The following is a 17,328-nucleotide window of genomic DNA, read 5'->3' as shown; positions in this document are numbered from 1 at the left end:
AACAGCCTTTGTGGACTTATTACAGCTCAGGCTCCTTGAGTGTTAAGTAGGAGGGCTATTTGTTTGGCATAGAGTGGTACTCAATCGAGCAATGCAGACTAGAAGTCAGTGGTGATAACAGACGCGGCCTTCGATGACAGGCGTCGTGCATATGGATGCCTCACTCGCCTCGTATTGCTTTAGTACAACCTGCACAAGTATCATATTGGGGATAAAATGGGGGCCCAGAACATACCACCCATATTACTACTCCATACAAGTAAGAACGTGATGGATCACACAAGAATAAACATAAAGCAGCCAGCATCGTATCCAAATAAAGTACATGCTCTTTCTGGCTCGAACACGGGGGTAATGTACCTAAGCCTTGAGCTTCCATGTTATAGGTAGCTTGCCCTTGTGACACCATCTGACGTCCGGGCCATTGGGTATTGCTACAAAGTCAAGTCATTTGAATAGACATGATATTGATACTTGATGCCTAGAGGTTTGGAGCAGAGGAGAGGCCGCTTCTGTTGCCATGGCTCCATTTGTGTAGCTTCTCATTATTGCCTAGAGTAGGCAGACGTTAAGCAGCTCGATAAATATTCACATTTTGGTTCATTGTATGTCATGAAGGAGGTTTATTGGGAATTCCAAACTAGTGACATGGAGGTGCATGGCAATGAAAGGAATTGCCTGCTTGAGTAGTGGTCATACGTCTAGATGTAATATTCATAAGTTTGATGTCACAATAATAAGACCGATTTTTCGAGTACCTAAGGTAATCTATTCACTACTGCGGAGTACCTAGTTACTGAGTAGACCATTCACAGTCTGAACACCTAGGTAAGGCGCCCCACACTAGCTTGTTGACGTATGTAGAAGTACCCCTCCAAACAAGAAACGTTTCCCCCATGTTCACAGCAACTTCGCATCTGAAACTGACGGCATTTTGACTTTCAAGGCTTTATACGGGTGCATCTTCTCATCTGTCTTTCATCCCTGTTCTCTCTATCTTCTAGAGGCACAATTATACCTCATAACCGCCGCTGCCTCCCTCATGGCTTCTCCATCCATCACTCTCGACCGCATCCTGGCGGCAGTCCCAGTTACAAACCGTGGTCAGCCAACTCAGATCTCGGCCGACTCCAAGGGTCAACGGATAGCTTATCCTGTATGATCTTCCCTCTGCCAGAAGACTACATTCTGTAGATGATGTCTCTGACCCATGTAGTGCGGAAAATCCATATTTGTTCGCTCCATCGACAACCCTTCAGACGCAAAGGAATACACCGGCCACACCGCCCCTACAACCGTCGCTCGATTTGCTCCTAATGGCTTCAAGGTCGCCAGTGGTGACTCAAGCGGAATGCTAAAGGTGTGGGAACCCGAGTCTATCGAGAGTACCAGGGGCGAGTACGGAATCATCTCTGGTCGTCTGAACGATATTGCCTGGGACGGCGAGTCGCAACGCGTTATTGCTGTTGGCGATGGTCGCGAGCAATTCGGTCGCTGCATTACAGCCGATAGCGGTAACTCAGTTGGTGAGATCATCGGTCATTCCAAGTCCGTTAATGCCGTCGCAATGAAACCTCAACGCCCATTCCGTGCGGCTACGGTTGGCGACGATGGCAACATGGTCTTCTATCATGGAGCCCCATACAAGTTCAACAACAAGAGCGCTCAACATACCGGTTTTGTTCTGGGCGCTGCCTATTCCCCTGACGGAAGCTCTTTGGTTACGGTTGGTGCCGACAAGAGGATACAGCTCTACGATGGGAAGACGGGTGAGCCCACCAGAGAGATTGGGCAGGGTGAGCACTCGGGAAGTATCTTTGCCGTATCGTGGTCGCCAGATGGCAAGAAGTTCGTCACCGCTAGTGCTGATCAAACTGTAAAGCTTTGGGATGTCGATGCAGGCAGCGTCATCCAAACCTGGAAGTTTGGAGAGGATGTTAGCGTGGGTGACCAGCAAGTTGGTATTGTTTTTGTTCCTGGCCGTAGCGACGGCCTCATTATTAGTCTCAGCCTTGCAGGCAACCTCGCGTACTTGACCGAGGGCAAGCCGGAACCTGTCCGCCTTGTATATGGTCACGGAAAGAGCATAACCGCTTTGTCGACTGGATCTGACGGCAAGGGTGCTGACCTCTGGTCTGGCAGCTTTGACGGCCGCGTATGCCACTGGGACGTTAATTCAGGAATTGCTACGGTTGTCGATGGGCAAGCACATACAAACCAGGTCGCTCAGTTTGCCACTGCCGATGGCAAGGTCCTCAGTGCTGGTTGGGATGATACTCTCAGAATTGTTGACGAGTCGGCCAAGACCTTCTTGGGCACTTCCATCAAGCTACAAGCACAACCTAAAGGTGTAAGTGCGGCGAACGGACTTGTCTATGTCGCGACTTACTCCGGTGTCTCCGTGTACTCTGGCGAAAAGCTGGTCAGCGAGCAGTCTTTTGACTTTACCCCTGGTGCTATTGCGGCATCCGGATCGTTTGTTGCCATTGGAGCCAACGAAAACTGCGTCCGCATTTACAACGCCAGTTCAAATGGTAAGCTCGAAGAAGTCAAGTCGCTGAGTAACCCAACTGGCACTATTTCTGCACTTGCTTTTTCCAAGGATGGCTCGCATCTAGCCGCTGGAAACAGTGTCGGAAAGATCTATGTTTACAGCGCTGGGAGCTGGGAATTGGTCGCAGATCGCTGGTCTGCTCACACTGCTCGAGTAACAGCTATTGCCTGGGACGAAACAGGCGCCTACGCTGCTAGTGGTAGCCTTGATACAAACGTCTTTATCTGGTGTCTTGAAAAGAAGAACCAGGGTAAGCGAATTAAGGCTGCTAACGCTCACAAGGACGGCGTCAATGGTGTTGCTTGGGTCGAAGGTGGCAGAGTTGCTAGTGCTGGAGGGGATGCCAATTTGAAGATCTGGAAGGTTCAGAATTTGCCTTGAACAAGATATATTCTACACCTGGCTAGTATTTTCCCACCCGGGTGGCACGGGAAACAGAGTTTACATTAGATAGATGCACCTTTTGACAAGTTGTGCGAGAATAGATACGCCTAAACACCAAACATATGCCTTCCTCCCAAATCGTAACGTATATATATCTCCTCTCATTGCCAAGTGATCCGTTGTCCGATCAGAGGCCCACGGCGCGCTTGAGGATGTCAAAGCCCTAATCATGCACCATCGTGGCGTTCTGTTCTTTGGCGACGTCTTCAGGGGCAAGATCCCACAAACGAAGCCTCTTGGGTTGTTGGGAGGGAATAACGTGTGGAGGCCAACAAGTCTTGTTCTCCTCCCAGAGAAGTCCCACCTTATGGATAGCTTCTTCAAGATCCTCGGCACTGTCCAATATGAGAAGAAGACTCAGTTGAAGGTCCGGGTTTACATACCTTCCAGAGCTCATGATTGCATACCCCTCCTTGGAGAGATGCTTAGCCATCTCAGTCTGGTGATCATTCAAAAGCTGTGTATTTGGTACAACGATAAGAGGCAACCCCATTTTCCACGCATCCAGTATTGTTCCCGTACCTTGGGTGTGTAAGTTCAAGTCACGAAATACTCGGTTGACTTACCAGCGTGGGATATCACAAGGCCAAGTTGTCTCTTGCCATCAGCGTCCTTGCATAGAGACATTTCCTCCTTCATGAGATTTTTTCTGGATGCAAATAGGTCGATACATAGGCCCGATGGAATGTCATCTTTGCGATCAGCAAGTTGTTTGCTCGCCAAGGCAAAATCAGGGCCGCACTGCACGCGCAGGTGAGTGAAACTCTGTGAGTGCAAGTACTGCCAGAAACTTGGCTGAAGGACCGATTCAACGAGTTTTCCAAACCCTGTGGTCGCACCGACCGTGACAAGACACACGCGGTCAAGATGAGGCTTCTCCATATCCGCGAGAAAATCAGTAGAGATGAAAGAAAGTCAGATAAGTTGTTGATTCGAAGTCTTGAAACTATACCATGGTTCCGCAATAGGGTAGGTAGGCACCTAGGTAAGCCAGTTCGTGTAAGAGGAAGCTATGGCGGCTAATCATCGGCACTTGGCCAACTCCAGTTGAGCTTGGTGGTGCAGCCGAATTTTTGAAAGTCCGCCAACCCACCTTTTGAGACGGACGACAATTCGACGCTGGCATTGCCTTCTTGGACGAATTGCAATGGCTTCAGTATCAATAGCCGCAAGGCTATGCGCCGTGGCCTGCCGTCGGGCCCCTCGAATACAACAAATTGTCCGGTCTCAGCAGCTTATCCGCCCGAAGCCGCATGCTCAACGGGCATTTACCACCTCAACGATACGATGGGCGCGCGAGGAAGATCAACGCCAAGACGACTCTGAGGAGGATGATTTCGGTCCTATAGAGCTGAAGAAGCTAGAGGCTGCGTTGGCTGAGGCTTCTACACCGGAAGGGCTGAAACAATTGGATCAGCTGGCCAAAGAGAATGGTTATAATTCCATTGACCACTACTTGCAAAATGAGCTGGAATGGCACCCTGGCTGGGCGTCGGAGGATAGGTCAGTGCTGGAAGATATCACAAGAGACGACAAGGGCGAAAGGCCCAATAAACAGTCATTCTGGTTCGACGAGGAGGATCCCGAAACCAACACCGAAGAACTTGAGGAATTCGACGAGGACGACATAACATCTATGGCTCATGGCAAGCTTGACGAAATCCGAGATATGCGACAGTACGCACGACTGGCAGTATGGGAGTTGCCTCTTCTTTCAAGTGAGTGTGACTGAAATTGATAAAACATGCCTATACTGATACTATAGCAGAGTATGCCAAACCCTTCGTCCCTCCTAGCGATAACCAGGTTCTGCGATGGCGGTACACTTCTTATATGGGCGAATTCCACCCTGCGGAGAAAAAGGTGGTGGTGCAGTTCGCCCCCGATGACCTGAAGCTCACACCGGTTCAAACCGAGAAGCTGAAGAAGCTTGCTGGCCCTCGCTACAACCCCGAGACAGAAATCATCAAAATGAGCAGCGATAGCTTTGAGCACCAAGCACAGAACAAGCGCTACCTCTCCAATCTCGTTGACGACCTCATTGCTGCGGCCAAAGACCCCAAGGACACATTTGAGGATATCCCTCTTGATACCCGACATCATAAGATTCAGCCCAAGCCGCAATTCCCTAAGGAGTGGCGCATGTCTCCTGAGCGCCGTGAACAGCTTGATGCCTACCGCCAACGCTTAGCGATAGAGGATGCTAAAATCGCTGAGAGTGGTCGGCTGATCGATGGGACACAGGCCATCGACGAGTACCTGATCAAGAGGGCCGCCGAGGACCAGAAGAAGGCTAAGATTGCGGAGCTTGTGCCTGCAACGCCCAGTAAGAGCGCAGGCGGTAGCCGTGCGAGGAGATGAGAAATAAATAGACAGACCCTCAAATGTTTAACGTGGGATGATATGTATTATACGTACGCTGAAATAGGCGGAGCATGTACAACTGCAGGTGTATATATAAGCGGATATTAAAAGGTACACGGGTATTAAGCCGTCGCAGGCGATTTTGAGTCAACTTCCCAGAGTGCACATGGAGCGAATGTGAAATGACCACCCAGTCTAGGAGGACGTTCGTGATCAAAATGCCTGCACAGTCGACCTTAGGAAGCAATAGACTCATGTCAATTCATCATGCAAGTTGAAGCTGCTGACTAAGAGCATCATGACTGCCAAGCAATTATGAGGAAACATATGATGGACTCCCATCTAAATAACCTCGTTTTTATTGTCATTGAAAAAAGCGTCTTTCATTACTCGCTTTCCTCGAGAAAACAACACAGGATAAAGGGTGACTTACTACATCATGCAGACAGAATACCTAGTCAACATTATTATTCTTGGAGCTCCGGCCTCTGGGAAGAAGAGCTTCATACGGAGAGTGAGTTAACTCAGTGCAAAAAGACGAACAGATACTGCAGCGTTGATGTTTGTTCTTATGAGTATGAGAGAGCATTTGCTGAGCAAGATACCAGTATTGCCAAGATGTCTTCACAGACTTGTACGATCCTATTACCGAAACATCCGGGGACCGGCGTCTCACAAACATCTCTGGCATTCCGACCATCATCAACCTTGAGCGCATCCCATCAACATTTATTCAATCTGCTCCCGAATCCCGCCGCATAGCAACGGAAGCGGATGCTCTAATTCTGCTATACGACGGCTCCTCCATCGAGAGCCTGGAAGAGCTTCGGCGCATACGGCTCCAAGTGCTGGCTCCGCACTTGGGAGAAGCGGCGCCACCCACGGCCGTGGTTGCTGGCAAGGCCGATGGCGCGGAGGCCGCGGGGAGCGTATGGGAGCGGGGGTTAGGAGAGGGGAGGGAACTGGCGGTGTTGCTAGGGGCCAAGTTTGGGGTTGTGTCAGCACTTTGGGGAGACGGGGTCAAGGATGTAGTAGAGGAATTGGCTGCGAGGGTTTTAGAAAGGAAGGGGATCGAGAAAGACCTGTTGATGGGAGCAGGATCCTAAGTGAAGTTATCACCGTTGTCACCAGGAGCTTAAAGTGAGGTTATCACCAGCTTAAAAGGTGGGCCCGGGATGGGCTGCTTCTGACAGTAGAGTACCGGTAACAGAGGGATGAAGATCATGCCAGTTTGGAAAATGCTGGTAGAATTGATAGGCAAAGCCCAAAAAACACCCCATGCCGGTTTCAGACCTACCATGCGAGATGTGCGTTATACTTGTTGGTGGCAATGTGTTACACTAAAAGGAAGGGTTTAAAGTACGGAGTAACACAGCAGCAATAACGTTAAGTATCAACTTAATTCGAGCCGTGCATACCGAGGAAAATAGTGGTAGAAGAGATAACCAAGTCCAATGATAATATTGAAGTCGACTTTATTAATTATACGTCAGCCACTGGAAGAGCTACTGAATTCAAGAGAGATTCGGCCGTCGGACTAGCACTACCTTAGTAAGTTACAGGCGGCGGGCGTACCTGATGTAGGGCTGGTGGCTCTTAGAGCGTGCAGGACCCAAAATGCGCGCGGGCACCGACTTGAAGCTAAGAGAATGCATTTGATGGTCATTGTCACCCATTGAACCAGTATGATTCATCCCATACCTACCTACCTACCTTAGGTACCTTACCTACTAGACTACTACGTACGTAGTACCACGTCTTGAAGCTCTTGACGACACTGTGCCTCGGCATGGTTCAGCACGTGGATGTGGATGGGCTGCCGAGGGAGGCGATCCGGGGTTCGATACAACGAGCCCCTCATTTGCATTGGATCCCATCCCCTGGAATTGATTGTCCTGGCTCCTTTATATTCTTTATTACATCTCATCTACCTACAAATACATACATACCTAGCCTTTGACGCATCAGCAACTGCCTCGGTCTTGCTTAAAGTCTATGACCGTTATATTGAGGCTGCGCAGAAATACTACCTAACTAGAGCCACGAACCCACCCAAATCTCGACTTTGGGGCATGGTAACCTGATTAATTAGGACGAGGCCTCTATCATCGCATTCTCAAACTCATCAACACAATCCATCACCAAAAGTTCCAAATCTCCAAATCTCCTTCAACTGAAAACATCCCAATTCTCTTCTCAGACAAGGAGTTGTCTTTTTACATTTACGCATCATACAAGCCACATCTCGGGGATCTCATACATACATCGTCCCCGTCCTACGCGCGACACCAACCAAAAGCACAGGCAGTGGCGTCAGCACTTAATCTATCCAGCCAACCAACCACATTTCAACATCACTCACTCATCAACATGGCCGGCAACAATTTATCCTATACCATTGCTCCTTTGGAGCACACGCCTCTCGATGAGATCGCCGCAAAGGTCGATCTCGTGAGGAAGACCTTCAGATCCGGCCGCACCAAAGACATGGAGTTTCGCATGAAACAGATTCGCAAGCTGTACTGGGCCATCGTCGACAACACTGAATTGATGCAGGATGCTCTCATCAAAGATCTTCGCAAGTGCAAGTACGAGGCTGTTCTGGCAGAGATTGATTGGTGCAAGCAAGAATGTATCGACATGGTCAACAACATGGAAAAATGGCTACGCGATGAGCCTGTCCCCAATGTCCCTTTGCAGTTCCGTGCCATGAAGCACCGCACTCGCTTCGAACCACTCGGCGTTGTCCTCAACATTGGATCCTTCAACTTCCCTTTCCAGCTCAACCTCCCTGTTGTCATTGGTGCGATCGCTTGTGGTAACTGCGTTGTTCTCAAGGCCTCTGAATCATCTCCCAACTGTGCCATGGTGCTCAAGAAGATCTTTGACGAGTCCCTGGACCCCGAATGTTTCACGTATGTTAATGGTGCTTTGCCCGAGACTCAACTTCTGCTCGAGCAAAAGTTCGACAAGATTTGCTTCACCGGTGGCAAGGCAGTCGGCAAGATTATTGCCCAGAAGGCCGCCGAAACCCTGACTCCAGTGCTTCTCGAGCTCGGTGGTTTGAACCCGGCCTTTGTTACCAAGAACGCCAACCTCAAACTGGCCGCCAGACGACTTCTGTGGCAGAAGTCTCTCAATGCAGGCCAGGTTTGCATGTCTCACAACTACATCCTCGTCGAGCGAAGTGTTCTTTCTCAATTCTTGGGTGAGCTCAACAACCAGATGCGCACCTTCTTCCCCCAAGGCGCCAAAAACAGCCCTGACCTTTGCCGCATCGTCAATGCTGGCCACTTCAACCGTCTCAAGAAGATGCTTGATGGCACCAACGGCAAGATTGTCCTCGGTGGCTCCATGGACGAATCTACTCTCTTCATGGAGCCAACGGCGGTGCTTGTTGACGACATCAACGACAGTATGATGACCCAAGAGGCGTTTGGCCCAATTTTCGCAATGATGCCGGTTGATTCCCTCGACCAGGCCATCGACATTGCTAATACGGTTGACCCGACACCTCTGTCTCTTAGTGCCTTTGGAAGCAAGGCTGAGAACAATAAGAGTACGTTGACTTCTCCAACCTTTTTGAAAGTATACCTGACGCGTTGCAGTTCTCGACAATGTTACCTCTGGAGGCGCCACATGTAATGATGCCTTCTTCCACTCTCAGATTCCACAGTCTCCCTTGGGAGGTGTTGGCCAGTCCGGAATGGGCAACTATCATGGCATCTACTCTATCAGAACTTTTAGCCATCAGCGTACTATCGCCGAAGTCCCTTACTGGGCTGACTTCCTCTTTCGCGTGCGATACATGCCATACCAGTGGCCCGTCATGAATCGGATGAAGGCTGTTGCCGACTCAAAGCCTAACTTTGATCGCAACGGTAACAAAACAAAGGGAATTACATACTTCCTTGCGCTGGTCCTCGGTCTCGGATCAAAGAAGTCCAAGGGCGCTCTTCTCAGGTGGGCCGTCCTTGTGGTTGCAGCCGCCATACTGGAAGCAAAGAAAGGTGTTCTGAGCCAATTGCTCACACGATAATCATTTAGTTAATGCCACCCTCTTATTAGCCAGTTACATAACTTGAGAAGACCTTGCTAAAACAAGAGGGCTCCCCAAGATTCGGTGGTCTAACAATGTTTGCTGAGAAAAGGAAAGCAGTTACGGTGGTAATTGGAGCGGAGGATACCCTCGTATGTACAGTTACATGTAAAATGATCAATAGTTCTATCTTAGTTTCTGTCAAGCATCATAGCGGCATCTGGACTCCCTGAAGTACATCCTAATAGAAGTGATGACGGTGTTGATGTTTCGAACTAAATAAAATAAAAACTTGATATTGCGCGACACTGAGACTCCATGTCTAGTAAATCTAGAGGTTGGTTATGGTATCTTGCATTAAATTGCCAATAGGCCAGATAATTTTTTGAATAGGTATATAAGCATTAACGGCCAGTCAAAACGACTGCTAGGTGCTGTCCCTTGTTGCCTCCCAGGTACAGGTCGTCGTCAGTAGTATCACGGGCCATATCTACTGCCTCACTGTATCCTCTGGTGACTGTATCTTCATCCACCTTGAGTCCGTTCTCAACAAGGGCCAGGATGACGCTGCGGATTCGCGCAATCTCGCGCATGGTCGACACTTCCATGGGGTCATTCTGACTCGAGTAGACCTTGCTGCTCACATTCTCCTCCATACGATTGATGCCCGCTGCCTCAGCGGCCGGGTCGCTTTCTATGTGTTTGCTGATCCAAATGTATCCATTTACCCCAAGAAGGACATCGACCTTGCCGCCGGCGTTGGCCACATCCATTGTCCATACCTGTCTCTTGGATCGAACGACACCACCGCCACCACCGGTTCCAGTGACAGCGACGAAGACACCGTTGCGAAGCTTACCATACTTCAAACTGCGTGTGTGGAGACTCGCGGCGCCGTCTTGGTGCAGCTGCTGGACTTCGGCGACAACAAGATCTCCTTCGGCGAAGAAGCTGCGGATTTGAAGCTCATCAGTTTCAGTACGCTTGCGGAGAATGCCACCGGGTAAGTTGATGGCTGAGATTTGGAGAATGGCAAGCTGAGACGCGGCTACATCGACACGCCACCGCTTTGCCTGGACTTCGACGATTCGACCAACGACCAAGTCACCAATCTCCGGAGTGTAACGGGCTCGGAGAGGCCGCACAGAGAGCAGCTTGTTTGTCTTTGTGAGAGTGCCAGCAAGAGAAGATTTGATAGACGATGACCCAGACGGTACGTAAGTGCCATGTCCACTGAAAAAGAAGTTAGTGACATAAACAATTGTGAGGCTTGACGTGCTGAAAGCTTACCGCATCCATTGGGCATTTGAAGTTATCTCAGCGCCTGGAGTGAGAATGTCGTCAGCCGCAACACCAGCACCGCCTTCTGAGTCGGAGTCAGAGTCGGAATTTGTAGCTGCAACAGCCTGCGGTCTCCGAGGCGTGGGAGACTGAGGGCTGAGGATTGTGATAGGCATGGTGAGATGATGGTGAGATGGCTAAGCAAGATATGAGCTAGCTGTTACGGCCAGATGACCGTACAAAGGCTTTGAAGAGGTCCTTCAGTATGTTGTATTCGTATACAACAAGATGTATTCTGTAGTTTCTGGTCGGTGAGCCTCACGGTCTCTGTCGTCGCTTTTTGGGGTTGATAAATGAGTATGGTTAAAGATTCGATGTGGGGCTTTCAAGTTGAGATTTTAGTGTTTTAGGACACAGCGCAGCAACTTATACGGAGCTCCAGCGACATAACGTCAACCCATCAACGACCTAACACAACCTACTGTAATTTGGTAAACTGTCACTACCTTACCTAGGTTTTGTTCGGTTTCTTGGGAGTTTAATTTTATTAACCAATTCTAGGGCCTTAGTGACTCGACACTAAATGACCAAAACTACGAGTTTCGCAGTATGTACCGTAAGATGTTGTACTTTATTTAACACCATTGAATTATCATGTCTGCCCCTTCTGCCCCTTTCTTGCTCCCTATGCTTTAATTACTGGTGTACGAAGATGGGCCTATGCATAGTACGCGTGCAGTAATGCAGACTGGGTGACAAAACATGCACCCAACCACTTGCATAATAGTACTAACACATGATTTTCTGAAATAGAAGATAGTTGGGAAGCTAGAGCTGGCCGAAGGGAGCCGCACCGGGAGTTATTATACAAGGGGATGTATATTGGAATTGAGATGAGTTCGCTGCATGATTCGTATTGTAGGTATTTCCTGATTATTTGAAAGCTCGCCATAGTCCCATCCACACCAGAGCAAGCGAAATAGATGTGATTCCAAACTTGCGACTTCTCATACCGAATGGCGACTTGCTCCGTAGGATCAGCTCCTTTTGCTTATCAAGCTGTGACATTCCGGAAAAGTAGCTGTAAGCTCCAAGGCCAAAGAATGCGCCGCTTCCTATCATCATGTTAGGTTATTCTGAATTGCAAGAAATCGCAACAGCCAAATTCCAAAAACTTACCGACGACTTTGCAAGGCAAACAATCATCCCCTCTGTCCTGGCGCAGGATATTTTCAAGCTTCTCTGGCTTCTCAAGAGCCTGAACAGTCGGTATTTTGTCAGACATTCTGGGTGTTTTCGTACAAACAGGCGCTTGATTTAATCTCAACTTCTATGTATAAAGGTTGAGGCCGCGTGATACCAAACTTTGATTGGGCAGATGGGCAGATGAATTTCGGGCTGTTTGCTGAGTCATGCTTGTCTAGGGTCTTGAGTTTCAGTGTGAGTTTCGTCATTGCTTGGACTCTCGTCGGCGCAAAGCGAAGCTACTGTACTTACCTTGTCTAACGCACTGACTTCGAGGGAGGTCATCACCATGAACGGAGTTATTGAGGCACTTCACATTTACGATGATAACCGGTATGTCTCGTAGAAGCGTTTGAACGATAAGGCACCTTACTTATATAACGTTTTCCCGCAGAAACCCTATTCTATCACATACCTACGCAGGGAGGCCGTTGTCGGCAACCCATCTCCTGCCCCTCTACCTAGAACACCCTCTACCGCGACCGAACCTGATCTACCTCCCCAATACGAGCCCCCCGACGCTCGTCTTCAGTCTGACGCACGCGAACCTCTTGTTTCTTGCTACATCGTCGACCGAAATCGAACCCTTGCTAGTCTTTGAGTTCCTACACCGTATAATAGATGCATTCGAGGATTTTCTTGGCGCGCCACTTCTGGCTGTCAAGATCGAGAATAATTACGACATAGTTGCCCAGCTCCTAACGGAGATGTGTGACGCTGGTACGATAAGCACAACAGAACCGAATGCCCTACGTGAAGTGGTGGAGCAAGAAGGCTGGGTTGGAAAACTACTGGGAAGCATCAATCTTCCAGGGTTCGTGAACCATTGAGCCTTTGGGGGGTATTTGAGCTAATATGTGGCCAGAAAAGCTCCTCTGGGCGCCAATTTTTCGAACTCAAGCACACCATCCATACTGCCCTCGAACTCAACCGCTTTGCCGTGGAGGCGAGCCAACGTACGGCACACGTCCAATGAGATGTACGCAGATATCGTCGAAACGTTGTCAGTAACGCTTGCTCCATCAGGAAGACCTCTCGCTGCCTTTGCCAATGGAACGATTGCATTCACCTCAAAGGTATCAGGTGTTCCTGATATTACGCTTAATATCACTAGCCCATCAGGAAAACACAACCTCGGGGGCATCATGGAACTGCCAGTGTTCCACCCGTGCGTGCGGCTCAACCGGTGGAAAGAGAGACCAGGCGAACTCAGCTTCATTCCGCCTGATGGAAGATTTATCCTGGCAGGATATGAAGTTGACTTACTGCCTTTTTCAAGTGGGAAGAGCGGAAGTCTCAGCTCCAACAACCCCAAGTTACCAATTAATATGGAAGTAAAAACAGGATTAGGTGCGACAGGGTCAGATTTCGAAGTCCGATTACAGGTCAACAAGATTCTTGGAGCACCTTCGCCAGCATCATCGGGACTGGGAAGAGGAGGCAGTGGAGGCCGATTAGGCGGGCCTCATCCTGGATCACCGGGAGCACCTTTGATGGACGACCTCACTGTGACAATCCCGCTCCCAGCAGATGTCAGGAACTTATCTGAGATCCGGCCTAGCAAGGGCGACGCCAGCTTTAATCCAGGAGAGAAAGTCTTGGAATGGTACATTCCCGCAAAGGAGCTCTCAGGCGGAACAAGCTACTTTGGACTCAGAGGCACTGTGGTGGGGCCGCTGGCAGAGGAGGGTGATGGGGGATTCGATCCTAACGGGTTTGGATTTGGAACCGACTACGCATTTGACGGGCCATATCAGAGCGTACCTGTTGCCAAGGCGGCGCAGAACCCGGAGAGCACAGGCGACGACAAGGACGCCAAGAAGATCGCGCAGAACAAAATCCTGATGCCCACATCGGCCTCAGTAAGCTTCTCGGTCAAGGGATGGTTGGCAAGTGGTCTGAAGGTCGAGAGTATTCAACTCGACACACGCAAGAGTAAGGGCCTGGGAGATAGTGTCAAGCCATACAAGGGTGTCAAATACTTGACAATCAGCAAGGGAGGTGTGGAAATACGATGTTAATTAAGGAGAAGGGGGAACACACAAACATGAACAATAGACTTAAAGATGCTGTGCTGAGCCAGGTGTCTTGTTAGTCGTACTTGCGGGCCAATAGGAGAAGAGGTAGAAGTCATGACAAAAGCAAAAAGAACGCATGTACCTGTCCTGTCGTACTTCTTTCTGTATGTACAGTATGCAACGGCTCGTTGCCGCGGGAGTGAAGAAAGGGAAATTTAGGAAGTATCGTCTCGGAGAGCCTCCCAAGGAGCGACGGAGCTCCGAAGCCGTATGAGGTCGGGGCATCGGCTCTAAGTGTGGGTGCAGCCCCGGAACCCCAAGCATCACGCAACCGGATAATGCGATCGCGATATGATTGGATGGACCAAGGGGAAACCCGTCCCGATGATTTTCATGACAATTCAAGAACTCCCCCAATTCCGAGGAATCAGTACGTACCCTGTCCCACTAACATTACCCCGACGTCACGCAAACTCCCGAACCCCAGACCTAGACCGAGATGACTAGGAGGGCCCAAGGCCTGGGGGCACCCAAAGGGTGATCAGTCTCGTGGGACTGATTTCTTATTTCGTTGATTGCAAGTAGGGATGCTCTTTCTCCTCCTATGACCTCTTTTGTGTCCCACTTGCCTACGCATTTCACCTCAGCATGAGATCTTCACCTTGTCCATCCTGACCTCTATCTTCTGCCCCGCCGCTCAGACGGCAATGGACAAGCTCTCGATGTCCACGATGCGGTGCTGTCGCACTTACACCATAGCCAACCCTGTTCGCTCTCCCGTTTTCCCACAAAGCCCAAGTCGACCGTCATTGCAGGCTTTACACCAGCAACAACAACCAAAGCATCAACTGTCACAGCAAAGATGGCGTTCTACACATCGCGGCGGCACCAGGACAGCCCTATTCTTCCCCGGCCAGGGCGTTCAGCGGGTTGGTATGCTGAATCCATGGCTCGAGGCTTTCCCTTCGACGGCATCGCAGTTACGAGACGAGATCGACGAATACATGGGTTACAAGCTCTCCGACATAATTCAGAACGGGCCATCAAAGGTTCTTACTGAGACACCTAATGCGCAACCGGCCATCATGGCTACGTCCATCTTCATCCTGCGCATCCTCGAACGCGAATTCAACTTCAAAGTCACCGACCACTTTGATGTGACGCTGGGACACTCACTGGGTGAGTTTGCCGCTGTCGTCGCGGGCGGCTACATCTCCTTCCAGGACAGTTTACACCTCGTTCGTAAACGGGCAGAGGCAATGTCGGACGCCACGAAACATGCGATTGAAAAGTATGGTGGTGAGTATGGCATGGTGGCAGTTATATCTCACCCGGAACACATGGACAGCCTGATTCAGGCCATTCGAGAGTTTGTCAACATCTCAGCTGAAGACCAGGCCGACCTGCCACCGATTGAACAAGTTTTGATAGCCAACATAAACAGCAAGAATCAGATTGTACTGAGTGGAAATATCGAGCGTATAAAGACGCTTATCGCCCATGTCCGTCAATTCCTTGGCTACGACCCGCGCGCCGTCCGTCTCAAAGCCGACAGTCCCTTCCACAGTCCCATCATGCAACCAGCAGTCACCGTAATGCGCCAGCTCTTAGAAGAACCCAGCAGGGTGAAGGGTCGCGAAAAGGAGAACGTTGTGACGTTCCCAGGCAAATTGCCCATCGTGAGCAACGTATCTGCGCGGCCAGTCTGCTGTAAGAAGGAACTCAAGGATTTGCTGGCCCGCGGCTGTCTGGATACAGTTCGTTGGTGGGATAGCATCAAATACCTAGATCAAGAGGCGCGCATACGACGATGGGTGGGCGTCGGACCTGGAAAGGTCGGCCGTAATCTTGTCGGAAAAGAGGTCGGCATGCGTGGCAAGGACCTTGTGAAGGGAGGGGGCGTATGGGCTATTACAGATCCATCCGAGGTTGAGGAGGTTCTGAGGGGGCTTGAAGATACGGCGAATCTCATGGAAGATGATGAGTATTCGGAGTAAAAGCACGAGCTTGGTTGTGCCAGGGATATATGAGACGGCTGAACAAGCCTCGAGAGTCGTCACATAGTTCTTTATTGGGAACTATTCACTACCTATTATGAATTCGGGGTGTGTGTTGATAGGGTGGGATATGCTGCATCAAGCAAGCGATTATGAATTTTCACGATTATTGAATTGTTTTGACAGCATAAACATATGGGTACCAAGCAGTGCTATATACGTACTTGAAGACTTTGTTCAGTTACCCATCCTGTGAAGAATAATAGACATCCATGTATGTAGGGGATAATTAATGGTTTCTCAGTTGATGGCCGGTTTCAGACAATCGAACTAAAGAGAGACATTCCAGCCTCCAGCCGCCTCATCATGCTTCCAACTTGGGACTATAACTAGAATAGACATTTCCAGTATTGAGAACAGAAATGAATCTCATATCTACTACAATCTAAATATTCATTTGCATTACAGAGTGTTCATTATGTTGACTTTAGAGACTGGTGGGGATTACAAGTTAAGGTTGCCCGCAGGCACCAAGCGAGCATGGAGGCTCCCACTAAGCCGAGCTTCCTCTTTCAACCTTCATCTTCGTCAACAAGCTGTGATAACCATGTCCACCGCAATACCTTCAATCGCCTGCCTAGGCGTTATCGGCCGAAATGTTAGTATAAAACACCAAATTGCTATGGTTCTCACTGAATATCCGCTGACGCGCCATGGCTACACACAGAACAACCCCCTCCATATCTCGATCTTCCCCTCGCTCGATCCAGTAACAAATACGTTTGCTCCGATTCGCACACCTCTCCAGTTCTCCCTCCTGCTCTCTTCCACCATCGATGTCTTTGATCTGCGCGCAAAGACCAACGCAGTCTCGGGGGTTGGCCTCTCGGGAGACTTTGGGCTTCTCCACGCTGTCGATGACCGCCTTGCCGCCTACGGCTTCGAGACCAACACAGGCGTCCGAATGGTCTGTCTTGTCGATATGCGCGGTCGGCGTGTCGATGGCAATGCCCCGGTAGCTGCAAGTCGGGGCGCTGCTGCAGGCCTACGCGACGCTGAGCTTAAGCCCGTGTTTCGCGCCATGCAGCATGCATATGTCAAGTTGTTACAGAACCCATTTTATGACCCGGACGAGCATGCTCCCCTAGGCGGGAGAGGGGGCAAGAAGATCACCAGTCGCAAGTTTGCTGATGACATGAAGAGGATAGGAGAGGGCTGGACCCCGGGCGTTACAAACCTCTAAGTTGAGCTTGGAATGGGTAGTGTATGAGTAGACCAAGCAAGATACAGGTGCATGGCGTTTTGGAGTCTAGCATAACGGTATATCCGGTCATAGACTACCTAGGTATTGCTCTTGCATGGGCAACTGATTTTTTACGGAATGAG

General features: G+C 49.8%; 10 protein-coding genes across 10 annotated transcripts; 7 read left to right on the top strand and 3 right to left on the bottom strand.

Moving 5' to 3' along the window:
* Positions 1 to 1,042: 1,042 nt before the first annotated feature.
* On the top strand, positions 1,043 to 2,935 carry FTJAE_11600 (stress p66; the record flags this gene model as incomplete). The annotated part of the gene is made up of 2 exons (XM_037344560.1): positions 1,043 to 1,156; positions 1,217 to 2,935. 2 exons carry the CDS (start codon positions 1,043 to 1,045, stop codon positions 2,933 to 2,935), a joined length of 1,833 nt encoding a protein of 610 aa, XP_037201360.1.
* Positions 2,936 to 3,161: 226 nt separating this feature from the next.
* Positions 3,162 to 3,880, bottom strand: FTJAE_11599 (beta-1 4-n-acetylglucosaminyltransferase; the record flags this gene model as incomplete). Its single annotated transcript, XM_037344557.1, has 3 exons — positions 3,162 to 3,333; positions 3,382 to 3,520; positions 3,565 to 3,880. The coding sequence occupies 3 exons, from the start codon at positions 3,878 to 3,880 to the stop codon at positions 3,162 to 3,164; spliced, it is 627 nt and encodes a 208-aa protein (XP_037201359.1).
* A 265-nt stretch (positions 3,881 to 4,145) lies between these two features.
* Positions 4,146 to 5,359, top strand: FTJAE_11598 (37S ribosomal S24 mitochondrial; the record flags this gene model as incomplete). Its single annotated transcript, XM_037344556.1, has 2 exons — positions 4,146 to 4,716; positions 4,767 to 5,359. The coding sequence occupies 2 exons, from the start codon at positions 4,146 to 4,148 to the stop codon at positions 5,357 to 5,359; spliced, it is 1,164 nt and encodes a 387-aa protein (XP_037201358.1).
* A 442-nt stretch (positions 5,360 to 5,801) lies between these two features.
* On the top strand, positions 5,802 to 6,468 carry FTJAE_11597 (37s ribosomal protein; the record flags this gene model as incomplete). Its single annotated transcript, XM_037344555.1, has 2 exons — positions 5,802 to 5,876; positions 5,971 to 6,468. The coding sequence occupies 2 exons, from the start codon at positions 5,802 to 5,804 to the stop codon at positions 6,466 to 6,468; spliced, it is 573 nt and encodes a 190-aa protein (XP_037201357.1).
* A 1,264-nt stretch (positions 6,469 to 7,732) lies between these two features.
* On the top strand, positions 7,733 to 9,401 carry FTJAE_11596 (aldehyde dehydrogenase; the record flags this gene model as incomplete). Its single annotated transcript, XM_037344554.1, has 2 exons — positions 7,733 to 8,921; positions 8,971 to 9,401. The coding sequence occupies 2 exons, from the start codon at positions 7,733 to 7,735 to the stop codon at positions 9,399 to 9,401; spliced, it is 1,620 nt and encodes a 539-aa protein (XP_037201356.1).
* A 404-nt stretch (positions 9,402 to 9,805) lies between these two features.
* FTJAE_11595 (exosome complex component RRP4) lies at positions 9,806 to 10,858 on the bottom strand (the record flags this gene model as incomplete). Its single annotated transcript, XM_037344553.1, has 2 exons — positions 9,806 to 10,634; positions 10,692 to 10,858. 2 exons carry the CDS (start codon positions 10,856 to 10,858, stop codon positions 9,806 to 9,808), a joined length of 996 nt encoding a protein of 331 aa, XP_037201355.1.
* Positions 10,859 to 11,615: 757 nt separating this feature from the next.
* On the bottom strand, positions 11,616 to 11,967 carry FTJAE_11594 (uncharacterized protein; the record flags this gene model as incomplete). The annotated part of the gene is made up of 2 exons (XM_037344552.1): positions 11,616 to 11,797; positions 11,862 to 11,967. The coding sequence occupies 2 exons, from the start codon at positions 11,965 to 11,967 to the stop codon at positions 11,616 to 11,618; spliced, it is 288 nt and encodes a 95-aa protein (XP_037201354.1).
* A 249-nt stretch (positions 11,968 to 12,216) lies between these two features.
* On the top strand, positions 12,217 to 13,948 carry FTJAE_11593 (APM1-AP-1 complex subunit mu1 subunit; the record flags this gene model as incomplete). The annotated part of the gene is made up of 3 exons (XM_037344551.1): positions 12,217 to 12,260; positions 12,322 to 12,741; positions 12,793 to 13,948. 3 exons carry the CDS (start codon positions 12,217 to 12,219, stop codon positions 13,946 to 13,948), a joined length of 1,620 nt encoding a protein of 539 aa, XP_037201353.1.
* A 728-nt stretch (positions 13,949 to 14,676) lies between these two features.
* FTJAE_11592 (uncharacterized protein) lies at positions 14,677 to 15,942 on the top strand (the record flags this gene model as incomplete). Its single annotated transcript, XM_037344550.1, has 1 exon — positions 14,677 to 15,942. The coding sequence occupies one exon, from the start codon at positions 14,677 to 14,679 to the stop codon at positions 15,940 to 15,942; it is 1,266 nt and encodes a 421-aa protein (XP_037201352.1).
* Positions 15,943 to 16,549: 607 nt separating this feature from the next.
* FTJAE_11591 (uncharacterized protein) lies at positions 16,550 to 17,185 on the top strand (the record flags this gene model as incomplete). Its single annotated transcript, XM_037344549.1, has 1 exon — positions 16,550 to 17,185. The coding sequence occupies one exon, from the start codon at positions 16,550 to 16,552 to the stop codon at positions 17,183 to 17,185; it is 636 nt and encodes a 211-aa protein (XP_037201351.1).
* Between the last annotated feature and the right edge of the window lie 143 nt (positions 17,186 to 17,328).

The sequence above is a fragment of the Fusarium tjaetaba genome, assembly GCF_013396195.1.
Source record: "Fusarium tjaetaba strain NRRL 66243 chromosome Unknown NRRL66243_c0000291, whole genome shotgun sequence".
Classification (NCBI taxonomy): Eukaryota; Fungi; Ascomycota; class Sordariomycetes; order Hypocreales; family Nectriaceae; genus Fusarium; species Fusarium tjaetaba.
Note: the sequence above shows the minus strand (reverse complement) of the source record. Positions and strands in the feature narration are given on the sequence as shown.